Raw genomic sequence first — 14,446 nt, forward strand, 5'->3', positions numbered from 1 at the left:
AAAAGGGTAGGAATGCAGTTGCCAGTCTCTTAAGGCCCAGGCTTAAAAAGAAATATAGTGCCATTTTTGCCATACTCTATCTGCTAAGAGTCACAGAACCCACCCAGATTCAAGAAAAGGAACCATAAATGCCACTTCTTGATAGAAGATAGACCAAATAATTCATGGCCAAATTAAAGAAGGGGCACTACAGAATATTTGTGGGTAACGAATTTCTCTCTCTCTCTCTCTCACACACACACACACACACACACACACACCTTTCCCTGAACCGATTTTAGTTCTTTTGCTTTTTTAGCCTAGTGGTTTTCAATCCAATGGTTGCAGTTTTTAAATCACCTGGAGAACTGATTCACTATAATATTCCACAATAATTTTGTTTTCTATCTTATAAGCATAAAAGACTGATACTTAGAAATAAGAGGAAAAGAACCCATTATTCTGACACAAAAAATAATACTTTGCTAATAAGTCTAGATGATAATAGTATGACTAGCATTCTCCTTTACAGAAACCAAAAAATGTATATATTATTTCTTAGTGTGTATATCTATATCTATATCTATATCTATAGATATACACATAGTGTTACTGATCAGGTAACTAGACATAAATGTTTTGTCTGGTAAGATTAAAATCACTGGCTCAAAATGAACTACAGTGTTGAAGAAAAGTAACTAAATTCTAATTGTCAGCTGTTTTCCTCCAGCAATAGCTGGTTTAACGATAGGGCCTTGAAACAGTTATTTAAAAATGTCAACCCAGGCTCTGCAATAAAATAAAGTGGTGGGTATAAATCCATTAAAGGAAATAGCAAAGCAGGACTAATAGAATTTTTAGTTCCTATTTTTCCAGGGATATGAGAAACCAGTTTGTTCAGACAAACTCTCCAGTTTGAAAAAGCTAAAATGTGGAAGGACTTCTTAAAGGCACTGAAGGTCTGACAAAGGAAGAGGTCACCAAGTCAGTCACTAAAAGAAAATGAGCAAAAGAGAGAAACAAATACAGAAGATGTGTTAGACTGGGATTAAAAAAAATTTTTTTAATGTTTATTTTTGAGAGAGAGAGATAGAACGCAAGTGGGAGAGGGGCAGACATAGAGGGAGACACAGAATCTGAAGTAGACTCCAGGCTCCGAGCTGTCAGCACAGAGCCTGATGTGGGGCTCGAACCCACAAACTGTGAGATCATGACCTGAGTCAAAGTCGGACACTCAACCCATTGAGCCACCCAGGTGCCCCTAGACTGGGATTTTTAAAAGTGTGATATGCTGTGGCACAAAAACAGACACTCAGGTCAATGGAACAGAATACAGAACTCAGAAACGGACCCACAAACGTATGGCCAACTGATCTTTGACAAAGCAAGAGAGAATATCCAACGGAATAAAGACAGTCTTTTCAGCAAATGGTGCTGGGAAAACTGGACAGCGACATGCAGAAAAATGAACCTGGGCCACTTTCTTACACCATACACAAAAATAAACTAAAATGGATGAAGGAACTAAACGTAAGACAGGAAGCCATCAAAATTCTTGAGGAGAAAGCAGGCAAAAACCTCTTTGACCTTGGCCGCAGTCGCACTCAACACATCTCCGGAGTCAAGGGAAACAAAAGCAAAAATAAACTACTGGGACCTCATAAAAATAAAAAGCTTCTGCACAGCGAAGGAAACAATCAGCAAAACTAAAAGGCAACCAACAGAATGGGAGAAGATATTTGCAAACGACATATAAGATAAAGGGTTAGTATCCAAAATCTATAAAGAACTTATCAAACTCAACACCCAAAAAGCAAATAATCCAGTGAAGAAATGGGCAAAAGACATGAATTGACACTTCTCCAAAGAATACCTCCATATGGCCAACAGACACAGGAAAAAATGCTCGACATCAATCATCAGGGAAATACAAATCAAAACCACAATGAGATACCACCTTACACCTATTAGAATGGCTAACATTAACAACTCAGGCAACAACAGATGTTGGCAAGGATGCGGAGAAAGAGGATCTCTTTTGCACTGCTGGTGGGAATGCAGACTGGGGCAGCCACTCTGGAAAACAGTATGGAGGTTCCTCAAAAAACTAAAAATAGAACTACCCTACGAACCAGCAAATGCACTGCTAGGTATCTATCCAAGGGATGCAGATATGCTGTTTCGAAAGGGCACATGCACCCCAATGTTTATAGCAGCACTATCAACAATAGCCAAAGTATGGAAAGAGCCCAAATGTCCATCGACAGATGAATGGATAAAGAAGATGTGGTGGTATATATATACAATGGAGTATTACTCGGCAATCAAAAAGAATGAAATCTTGCCATCTGCAACGACGTGGATGGAACTAGAGGGTATTATGCTAAGTGAAAGTAGTCAGAGAAAGACAAAAACCATATGACTTCACTCACATGAGGACTTTAAGACACAGAACAGATGAACACAAGGGAAGGGAAGCAAAGATAATATAAAAACAGGGAGGGAACAAAACATAAGAGACTCTTAAATATGAAGAATAGGGTTACTGGAGGGGTGTGGGATGGGGGCATGGGCTAAATGGGTAAGGGGTATTAAGGAATCTACTCTGAAATCATTGTTGCACTATATGCTAACTAACTTGGAGGTAAATTAAAAACAAACAATTACCCATAAAAACTTTTGAGACAGAATTAACAATCATTTTAAGTTGTATTTTTGTTAAATTGCAACAGAGATTAACATGAACTTCTTTGACTTCGGTAAACTTAGGTAGAAAAAGTTTTATATTTAATGTTGATAATTTTAAAGACAGGTTTAGGGGCGCCTGGGTGGCGCAGTCGGTTAAGCATCCGACATCAGCCAGGTCACGATCTCGCGGTCTGTGAGTTCGAGCCCCGCGTCAGGCTCTGGGCTGATGGCTCGGAGCCTGGAGCCTGTTTCCGATTCTGTGTCTCCCTCTCTCTCTGCCCCTCCCCCGTTCATGCTCTGTCTCTCTCTGTCCCAAAAAAAATAAATAAAAAACGTTGAAAAAAAAAATTAAAAAAAAATAAAGACAGGTTTATCTTAATTAAATCAATAAATTTAAATTCTTTTTAAAAAAGTGTGATATGCTGTTTAGAAGAGATCTATTTAAAATAGAAAGATACTGAAAGACTGACAATTAAAAGGGTGGTACCAAATATACCGATGGATACACTAAGTGAAAGGAAAATAGTGTAGCTATAATAATATTGGATGAAATACTTCTAAAACAAAAACATACTAGGGATAGTCAGTTTGTAAAAATAAAATCAGCAGGAAGACAGGAAACATTCAAATTTGTATATACCTCAACAGAACTCAAAAACATAAAGAAAGTAAACAAGCGCATAATCACTGTTAGATTTTAACATATCTCTCAGTAACTGACAGAATCATTAAAGATACATTAGATTTCAAGAAACCTGATCTAATTGGACATATATAGAACACTGTACTGTGCCCAATAACTTCACAGTGCAAATTCTATATAAGCCCACACATGACATTTACTAGGTAGGTCACATATTGGTGCCTAAGGCAAATCTTAATATCAGAGGATTAAAATCACAAAGCATGTTCACTTATCCCATTTATTATGTGCAGTTGTATGTCAATTATGTGTCAATAAGGTTGTGTTTTTAAAAACTAATTTTATGTAAGATGGTACAATCAGTGCACACTAATATATTGAGGTATGGAGAAGAAAAGTGATCGCTTCCTTAACAAATTCACAATGAGGAGCATACTATATTTAGTAATATTTATAAAATAATTCACATCTTAATTTATAATATGAATATCAAAAAAATTAATACTGAAATGTCAGCAGAACAATATGACATGGTTAATGGTAGTAAAACTTCTAAAATTTTTTAAATGGGAAGACAAAATAAGGGAAACATCAAGCTGGTTGATTAAAATTTACAAGTTTTCTTGCAGCCATACAATTATTTGACTCACAATGCTACTTTCTCCACACCATTTCTACAGTGAAGGGTTCTGGTCTGAAAAACAAAACTTCCACGACCAAAAGATATCCCATAATAATCAACGATTCACTTGAACATGTCAATAAAATTGGTAAGTAAATACAACATACTCCCATAACAGCAAATTACTTAACAAGTAGTAGTGTTCCTTTTTTTTTTTTAATTACAAAAACCAGTATATTAGATAAAATTTGGGGGGAAAACACAATGAACCCATAATTACCCATAATCCCCCTATCCCAACACAAGCAGTTTAATTCAGAATTACTACTTTCCAGGGGCGCCTGGGTGGCTCAGTCGGTTAAGTGTTTGACTTCAGCTCAGGTCATGATCTCATGGTTCATGAGTTTGGGCCCCACATAGGGTTTTGCACTAACAGTGCAGAGCCTGCTTGGGATTCTCTCTCCCTCTCTCTCTGCCCCTCCCAAAATTGTGCTCTCTGTATTGAGTGAATAAATAAACTTAAAAAAAATTTTTTAAAAAGAATTACTACTTTCCAGTTTGTCCACATGCACATATATTTTTATATAGCTATAATCAGTATACAAGTTTTTTGTTTTTGTATTTAAATGTTGTTCAACATATTCCAGGTTTTTACATAGTTATCCTAATTACACCTTTTTGAAGGCTGCATAATAACAATTCCCACTGATGTGTTATATTATTTAGTCATTCAAGCTGGATATTGGGTTAGACATTGAAGTTGGACATTTGGGTTACTCCATGGTTCCCTACCATACATACTGTTGTATCTGTATAGATCTTTTAAAATTTATTCTTCTCTCAAATTATTTCTTAAGGGTTAATTATCCAATATTGGTAATTATTGGGTATAAACATTTTTCTGGCTATTACCATAGAGCTTTTCCTAATGGCAAAAACCAAAGTTCAAGGCTGCTAATAGTACATATGTGCATCCACTTCATAACAATCCCATAGGCAGTGGGGGTTCATATTAGACAACATTTTGAATTCAAATAAAAATTTACCCCAAGAAAATTCGCCAATGATTTACAGATTTTGGAGAATCTTAGACTTTCGCTTACCATCTTGCTTGTTGCTTCAGTGATTTTTCCTTAGCTTCAGTATAAAAGCTAAGTCATTGATGTTTATTAATGTCTGCATCATTAAATCATTTTGTTTCTTTTTAAAGTCTTTCAATTCTACTTAAACATTCTTAAGTTGTTATATGAAAAGGGCTATATAATTCCACTAACAGAGAGCAGCTTAACTTAGCTTTAAACTACGAATTACAGAAGGTTGATAAGGCAACCAAATAGTGTAATGGCAAGAAAATACCTAATTGGTGAGCTCACAAGACAATTCCTCACTCCCACCCCCAATCTCTTTGTCATCTTGACTGGCTCCTTTCTGTTCATGAACACTGTAAAGGTCTCCTCAGTCCTACATAAAACAAACCAATCCTCATTCAATCCTGTGGCCCCTTCAAGGCATGTTGGGGCTTCTTTAATTGCCAAAAGTGTTAAAGAGTTTAACTTTTTCCTCAATGCCTTGCTCTGTGCCAGAGCTATTTTGAAAGTCATCAATGTGTTTTAGCAGTCCTACAGTTCTTCCATGGGCTCGTGACCTGAGACTTCTCTACAACATTCATGGCCATGCCTCCCACCTTTCTGACCACTCTGTTTCCCACCATTTCTAAAGTCTAATGCTCAGCAATATCTTCCTTCAAAAACTTTTTCCTTTGGGTGTATCAACTATTCATACAACTTAATTGTAGGTGGATCCTAAAACTGTTAGCTCCAGCCTTTCCTCAAAGGATCAGAACTGCATTTCTAACTTGATGGCCTCTACATTAAGTGTTCTGGGGACAAATTCAATGTAACAAATCAAAGCCAATTCTGTCCATTGCCTCTACATTCATTCTTCCATCAGTTGACCCTGCTCATGGTATTCTCTTGTTTATGCATGAGCTCTTGTTTTCATCTCTAATGTCCTTGTTCGTTTTCTCACTCTAAGCAAGTTTGCTAGATTCCACCCTGGGAATGTTTTTTCATTTTCTGAATCCCATTGCCATCTCTGTAGTTCAGATCCTCTTTACCCCGTATTTCTATTATAGAAGCTTCTTTGACATTCTCTTCCAAATTAATTTCTTCCATAACTTGCTATCAATTTTCTTCTATAATTTGCTGCCATTTCAATCTTCTTAAAGGGCAACTTGGATTACATCACTCCTTTGTCTATAAACTTCTAATGGTTTCCCCATGCTTACCAAATTATGTACAGACCTCTTAATCTGAAATTTAAGATGAATGATAGCTATCCCCAAATCATCTCTCTGGCTATCTCAATACTGTCTTACGCTCCAGGCAAAATGAAGGCAATCCCTTTCCTCAACATATTCTTTGCTTATATTTCTGTTCCCTGAACACATCATTTTTTTTTTTTTTTTGGTACACGACCTATACCCTTAAAAGCTACCTATTCTAAATTTAAGAAGCAGTTTAAAAACGTTATTTTTTTCTGTAAGTAACATCAGACTTTCCTAACAAATATATTCTCCTTATGGAATCCACTGTATTCTATATTGAATTTTACTTACTTACATGCTATGCCTTTTTACTCCTATCAGACTAAAAATAATTTAAAGGAAGAGACTGCATCTTTCAGTTTTTTACCCAATATTTTCACTAGCTGCTCTCATTTGATACTCAGTTTCACTCTGTTCAATCATTTATTGAGTATTATGAGCCAAGGTCCATACAACTAAGTAATAGAACTGAGACTTCAACATAGTTCTAGTTCCTCTGGCTTTACTAACACTACAAAAAATGTCAAAAATCCCACAGATGTCAAAAATATTTGCTGAATTTAATTAACCAGCTATATTGCCATAATCACATTTTAAGTAAGACCTTATTAATGGAATTTGAAATAATTAAAATGAATTCCCTAATAAGAAATGATATCCATTGGCTTACTGAAAATTCTGAAATGTGTATTCATTTCAATATAGCATAATGAAAATTACTTCCAATTTAAAAATAACTGAAGGGGCACCTGAGTGGCTCAGTCAGTTCAGTGTCTGACTTCAGCTCAGGTCATGATCTCACGATTCATGAGTTTGAGCCCCGGACCGGGCTCTGTGCAGACAGCTAAGAGCCTGAAGCCTGCTTCAGTTTCTGTGTCTCCCTCTCTCTCTCTGCCCCTACCCCTGTTCATGCTCTGTCTCTCTCTCTCTCTCAAAAATAAACATTAAAAAAATAAAAATCTCTTTTTGAATATATACATTAAAATGCAAATAAATTCTTAAATTTTCTTGTGAAGGCTAAAAAATAAACTAAATTGACCAAGATACCCCTTTAAAATGGTAAGATGCATTTCTTCTGTACTCCAATAGTAAATTGAACATATCAGTATTATTATTTATTGGAATATTTTATGAGTATTTCCTTACATATCTGTTTCCTTCCAATTGATTATGGAAATATTTGCATCTCTAGTACTTAGCACAACACCTGGCACATGTTAAACTATCAATAATTTCATTGAGCATTTAGTAAATTGAAAATAATCTAAGTAATAATATTTATTAAAAGAAATGCCTGAGAGGGGCTCACAGGTGGCTCAGTCGGTTAAGCATACAACTTCAGCTCAGGTCATGATCTCGCGGTTCGTGGGTTCAAGCCCCGTACTGGGCTCTGTGTTGACAGCTCAGAGCCTGGAGCCTGCTTCAGATTCTGTCTCCCTTACTCTCTTCCCCTCCCCCACTCATGTTCTGTCTCTCTCAAAAATAAACAAACATTAAAAACATTTAAAAAAAATAGAAATGCCTGAGAAATCAATTTAATGGAAAAGAAACCACCACTTGATCACAGATTGTCTTTTCTATCTCTTACTAGATAAAGCTTTCCCTGGTTGAGACTAAGGTATCAGCCTACAAGTGGTAGATTGAGCCACAGAAGTGAATGTATCAATCAGGAAAAAGAAAATTCAGGGAGAAAAACAGAACTATGAATACAGTACTCCAGAGAAGACCCAACTCAAAAGAGGATGATCAATGAAGGTTTCTATGTGCCCAGGTGATTTTAAACCAATATACACTAGTAGAAAATGGCATATCTGGGTGCACCTGCGTGGCTTAGTTGGTTAAGTTCTTGACTTTGGCTCAGGTTGTGATCTCATAGTTCATGAGTTCGAGCCCCACATCAGGCTCTGTGCTGTCAGCACAGAGCCTGCTTGGGATTCTCTCTCACTCTCTCTCTGTCCCTCCCCCATTTGTGTATTCTGTTTCTCTCTCAAAATAAATAAATTAAAAAAAATAAAGAAAGAAAATGGCATATCTGTTTAGCATCTACCTTGTGCCAGGCACTGTGCTAGAAACTAGATAATGTACTAAATGGATAATGTGCAGGCAGAAAATCAAAAGCAGATGATGATACAGTATGGTTTGGGAATTCAGTTCATTAGCTCCTTGGGTAATTCAATTATAACTGAAACTATTCAGGTTCTGTCTAGCTGGTTCATATAAGACATTAGAAATTTGATTTTGTTCATCACTGGGTTGAAAAATATGGTATCATGGAATATTATCATATATATTTATTGAATTGATTAGGCTCTGATAGTACCTATTCTTTTTTTTTTTCTAAGTTTATTCATTTGAGAGAGAGAGTGAGAGAGCGTGAACAGGGGAGGGGTAGAGAGAGAGAGACAGAATCCCGAGCAGGCTCCGCACTGTCAAGCGCAGAGCCTGATGAGGGCCTCGAACTCACAAACCGTGAGATCACGACCTGAATCAAAATCAAGATTCGAATGCTTAACTGCCTGAGCTACTCAGGTGTCCCTGATGGTACCTATTCTTTTTTTTTTTTTAATAGTTTAATAATGCACAACTAAGGTAATAGTTCTTTAGCATCTCAAGACACTTTCTTCTCCTTTCTCCCTCTGTAGAAGGACTGTTGAAAGCTAATCTCAGCATACATCAAGAGGTGAGTTATAAATCATAAGCCAAATCTAATGGATTCATATAGACTAGAAAAACTCAACAAGGCACTTTTTCTTTTATGCAATAGTGAATATACACTTCAATAAGAGTAAGATTTTTTCATTTTCTATTTGGGGGCTTATGAGGTCTGATGGTACCTATTCTTCATCAAAGATAAAATTAGTAAAGGTAAAACTATCTTAAAAGGCTTTACCACTTTATTAAATAATTATCCAGTATCTATTTTGTGCCACACAAAGGACTAAGTGCTAGGAATATAGGGAGAAATAAGAAGTCCCAATTCTTTGCAAGGTTCATTTAGCCTCATGTTAGAAGCCAAACATAAAAGCAATGATGACATTATTTTTTTCTTCAAAAAAAAGAAAAAAAGGAGGCCAACACCAGTATTTATGTATTCATCTCTGATGTAAAACAAACAAGCAAAAAGCCTCTGTATTTTTAGGAATATTTGTGTTTCACTGACTACACTAAAAAAAGAAAAATATCAATTCCACAAACCACTAATCACTCTAGTGATTGATGATACCAGTGAAAGATCTCTCATTCACTCCTCCCAACTTCAACACTCTATTCTCAGTGGGTCATATTTTTGTCCTCAAGACATACTGTTCTTTAAACAAATATTTCAGCACAGATTTTGCTCCCTCTGCCTGGAATGCCTCCCGGCAAATTTACAGAATAGAGATCCACCCTGCAGAAAGTAGCTCATGCAAGTGTTCTCAATTTCCAAACAATGTGCTATCAACGTTCTAGTCACTCTAATGCATACGTATTTTTCTGTCGTCCCCAGCTTCGATGCCCACTGGAGGGTATCCACCACTTTTCACTCATTTTGTATGTCCTGTAGAGTTTAGCATGCGCAAAGTGCTGAGTAAATGGTCATTGAACTTCAACAATCCAATTAATACTACTTTCACACCATTTCTGAAATTTAAAAACTCAAACATATTAGTGGAAGAGTAAATTTTATTGACTGATGAAAAACTAAAGTGATAAGAAGTATGGATAGTAAACAATAATCAGTGAATTCTGCTGGAATTCTATTTTTCTTCTTTTCACTTTAAGCCAAAAGGACATAAAATTATAGACTGTTAGTGAGCTAATCACTTTAAGTTTCTTCAACAAAAACTGCATAGTTTAGCAGTTGCACAGCATTAAATATATACATTTTTGCAAAACCCTGAAAGTGTTAATTTTTGTGTTGACCTCAAAGGCTAATGCAATCACCTACACTGGTCGGATTCAGAGTTTCTTTTCCCTTTTCTGCCACCCTGTAAAGAAAAATAGGGCAAATTATTTAGGAAGTACCATTTTGGGGGCATTTTCATTTTAAGAATAAATGAGACCAAAGGCATTTTTGAGTATGAGAAGGAAACATTTTTTTTTTTTTTAGTTTGTTGCAAATCTGAATGTGCAGACCACTAAATTATTTTTATAAGGTTATTTTTTTGCAAATGGTTAAAGCGGGTTGTATGAAGTAGTTACTTCTACTTGAACTAGTTTAGACTTAGTAAGACTACCAATATTTTTTAGACCTCATTTGGACTGTCCCAGGTTTTTTTAAAAGTGCAATTTTTGATCACTTCTAAAATAAATAATTTGCTCCATATGATCTGCAAATCTGGTAATTCAGTTATTACCTTCTCGGATAATTCAATTTTTAATTCAAGTTAGTCTTGTTCATATTAGTATCAGAAATCTGATTTTGTTCATCATCAGGTTGAAAAGAAGACTATACTTTTCATATTGCTCAGTGATATACATGAATCTGTATTTAATTTGCTCCAAATGAAACTCTGTCTATGGTGTTTGATTTGAGCCAAGCAAAGAGGTAGGAGCTTAAAATATAAGAAGTATTTTACATTCATTATTTTCAACGTATCATTTTCTGCCTGACTGATTTAAAAAGCAAATACTCATTGTAAAAATACAGAAAGTACAAAGGTGCAAAGAGGAAAATTAAAATCATCCTGAACTATTCTATCCCTCATTTCAACCACAAAATAATGGTTCCTTACAATAATTTTACAGTTTTCTTCTCCATTTTTATAAATTATGGCAATGATGCCTAAATTTAGTTGATCAACAGAATCACCTAAGTGGTGATATTTTAAAAACTCTGAAGTCTAGACTTTGTCCCAGATCCGTTTATTTATGATTACTAGAAATGGGCTCAACAATCTGTAATTCAAAAAGTTCCCAAGTGATTCTGATGGTCAGCCAGGTTTAGGAACCAGTACTTGGCTGTGGTTAAAGTGGTCAGAGACCCATGGAATCCAGACCCATTTACTAGTGTTGGCAGCTATTCTCTGTTGCTTTCATCCTTGTTCTGCCTATAACTTCCCTCCTAGTGGTCAAAAACATTTCTTCATCAATCTTTTAAATAAAAAAATCAAGTATGAGAATGTCATGATTCATTCCTGACCAAATAAAAGTTATGCACAGATTTGTCCAGAGAAAAAAAAACGTATGAAGAGGTTATGTGGGACCTGAGATGTGTAATGCGATGTATTAAAAATAAAATTTATTTCCTGTAGCAGGAAAATACAAATACACTTACTAAAAGCTTTCCTCAAAGTAGATACCCACTATGCATAGGTACCAATGTCACGTAGCTTAAAACTCTTACCTTGCTTTTCCACAAGATTAAAAAAAAACCCACACACAAAATGATCAATGGATCAATGATATGACTTTTTCAAAGTCTCCCAGGCAAAGGGAATTCTTCCGGGAATGATGAGATGTCAAACCTGGGGCTGTTACAACTTCTATGTTCTCCAGGCCAACAGTGGTGGCTTTCAAACCTTTTTGACTATGACTCCCCACATTAATTAACACATTTTATATCATGACTTAGACACACATACATAAAATGCTTTATGTATGTGTGTGTGTGTGTATACACACACACATACATATACACATATACTGAAACAAATAACTGATTTTTTTACTGCTTTGTCCAGAAAAAAATGCTGAATGCCAGGTGTAAATGCAGAAGAAATAACAGAATTAGAAAAATCACCATCAATGGATGCTAAAACCATTTAGTAAAAAGAAAAGGATATTCACACAATCTCCAAGTATCACTTCACATATTTATTAACTATAAAGGGAAAAGATATCTTTACAATAAAGATATCTAGGAGAAACTGCTGTACCCATGTGATCAAATTTATATAATAGGATAAATGTCATTATGTACCTTCCCTCGATATGATTCACTGGCACATATGCCACATCACATACCAAGGATTTTTCTGAATTTAGTTAGTACTGTAAATACCAATATCTAGAATGACCCTAACATTTTCTAAAGTGTAAATGATATGTCCAATAATAACATTATTAATATGTTTGGCGAATAGATTTTAGACTGAATAAAATAGTACTTTATTCTCACACAGTATCTATCCTAAGTGTATTATTTGTGATGAGAACACTTTCGAAATTAGAAACGCATACCTGGTATTTGGCTAGTTCTGCTTGTAATACTTTCACTTTCGATCTTTCTTGTTCTAATGCAGCATGAAGTGAAGTCACCTAAAACCAAACATTCAATTTAAAAAAGACTTCGTGTCTTCAGGCAAATACTCTTAATTCTTAACACTTACTCCTGGGGATGAATTTGACTACTAGATGACTAGGGATCACAGGAGAACCACCTTCCCACCACTGAGCACACACACAATTTCAATTAGGCATTTTACTCAGTTGTCTATTAAAAGTAGACAGGAGGGGCGCCTGGGTGGCGCAGTCGGTTAAGCGTCCGACTTCAGCCAGGTCACGATCTCGCGGTCCGGGAGTTCGAGCCCCGCGTCAGGCTCTGGGCTGATGGCTCAGAGCCTGGAGCCTGTTTCCGATTCTGTGTCTCCCTCTCTCTCTGCTCCTCCCCCGTTCATGCTCTGTCTCTCTCTGTCCCAAAAATAAATAAAACGTTGAAAAAAAAAAATTTAAAAGTAGACAGGAGAAGCTCAATATTCCAAGAGAAAATGACAAAGTAAGGATGGGAAAGGAAGAAAGTCACGGTTCATGACTGGGTAAGTTCTACCTGCCCTTTTCATCTCTATATTTAGAGTTGGCATCAACTGAAATACAACCTTATCCTCCCTTACTCTTCAGGACACACCTAACTTTCTCAGCATGGAAAACAGAATCTTCATCCATCTGCTATTACATAATAATAAAAAAGTGTAATTTATTTTTTTTTTATTAAAAAAAAAATTTTTTTAACGTTTATTTATTTTTGAGACAGAGAGAGACAGAGTATGAATGGGGGAGGGTCATAGAGAGAGAGGGAGACACAGAATCGGAAACAGGCTCCAGGCTCTGAGCTGTCAGCACAGAGCCCGACGCGGGGCTTGAACTCACGAACCGCGAGATCATGACCCGAGCTGAAGTCGGACGCTTAACCGACTGAGCCACCCAGGCGCCCCTAAGTGTAATTTATATCACTTTACTGCAGTGTTGATGGGCTGTATTTTTGTTTAATCAAGTTTCATAATTTAGGACTAAAGTGTAATAGCTTAAGGAAACCAGTCCTGTATATTCCATAGTTTTTCTTACCTGTATAGTTAGCTCATTCTTGATACTTTGTGATTCATCAACTTGCAGCAGTATTTCTGCTTTATCTTTCACTGACAAGAAAGGAAAAACAGCAGTGTAATGTTTTCAGTCACTCAAACACTTGAATAATACTTTAGTGAACCAAGACAGCAGTGCAATTGGGCAAAGATTTGTCCTTGTACTGAATCAATGTATTCCTTAGTTCTATATAGCTCTTATTTTTCACTGGTAAATTCTAATCATTATTATTACTATAGCAGTTTTTCTTGGAAATTTTACATTTTCTGTGGTGTTAAAATATTAATTGTAAAGGTATCTTGAAAGATTAATTTTTTCCAACTATACTACAGAGAACAAGGGCATAAACAATTTCTCAAAGGGATAAAACAAATACTTTGACTAGTCTTAAAGCAAGATTTTAAAAACAACGTAGAATGTTTTTGTTTGTTTTGTTTTGTCAAATTATCAGGGCGAGCAGTACTGTAAGGCCCACAAAAATGATTTTTATCTGACTGTTCATATCAATACAGCACAGTCAAATAAATGTAGCTCATATGATCATAACTGATTACATAAGCCTGTGGACTTTTAGAACTATTCCTTTGTCGAGAGGTTTTCCCTCTTTGGGGAAGCACGAGCTCTACATTTTGGTGCCAAGGTTTCCTAAGCCTTAAAAATCCCCACATGGCTAACAACTCCTTAACCCATGGTAATGGCCAATGCATGAAAAACGAACTCCTGAACTCTGAAAACAAGCTAGGAGAAACCGAACAGGTAAGACTGTAATAAATTTAGTGAAGGAGGAAAAGATCAACTACATGAGTACTGATATCACCACAGCTCTACCAATATAATATAACACTGTAATTAAAATGTATTTTTTATAGTTTAATGAAGGTGAGACACTGCATCAAGAAACAAACCA

At 35.9% G+C, this 14,446-nt stretch overlaps 1 protein-coding gene across 4 annotated transcripts in view; it reads right to left on the reverse strand.

Moving 5' to 3' along the window:
• Nucleotides 1-9,889: 9,889 nt before the first annotated feature.
• The window catches only part of GKAP1 (G kinase anchoring protein 1), an 86,221-nt gene continuing 81,664 nt past the window's right edge, over nucleotides 9,890-14,446 (reverse strand). For 2 of the 4 annotated variants that reach the window (XM_030293772.1, XM_030293773.1), the window contains 3 exons: nucleotides 13,522-13,592; nucleotides 12,421-12,498; nucleotides 9,893-10,226 (listed from right to left, as the gene is read on the reverse strand). In XM_030293772.1, coding sequence (XP_030149632.1) covers nucleotides 10,179-10,226; nucleotides 12,421-12,498; nucleotides 13,522-13,592 — 197 coding nt within the window. In that variant the 3' untranslated portion in view covers nucleotides 9,893-10,178. Of the gene's footprint in view, nucleotides 10,227-12,420; nucleotides 12,499-13,521; nucleotides 13,593-14,446 lie in introns of all 4 variants that reach the window. The other 2 variants (XM_030293775.1, XM_030293776.1) reach the window with 2 other exon arrangements.

The sequence above is a fragment of the Lynx canadensis genome, chromosome D4, assembly GCF_007474595.2.
Source record: "Lynx canadensis isolate LIC74 chromosome D4, mLynCan4.pri.v2, whole genome shotgun sequence".
NCBI lineage: Eukaryota > Metazoa > Chordata > Mammalia > Carnivora > Felidae > Lynx > Lynx canadensis.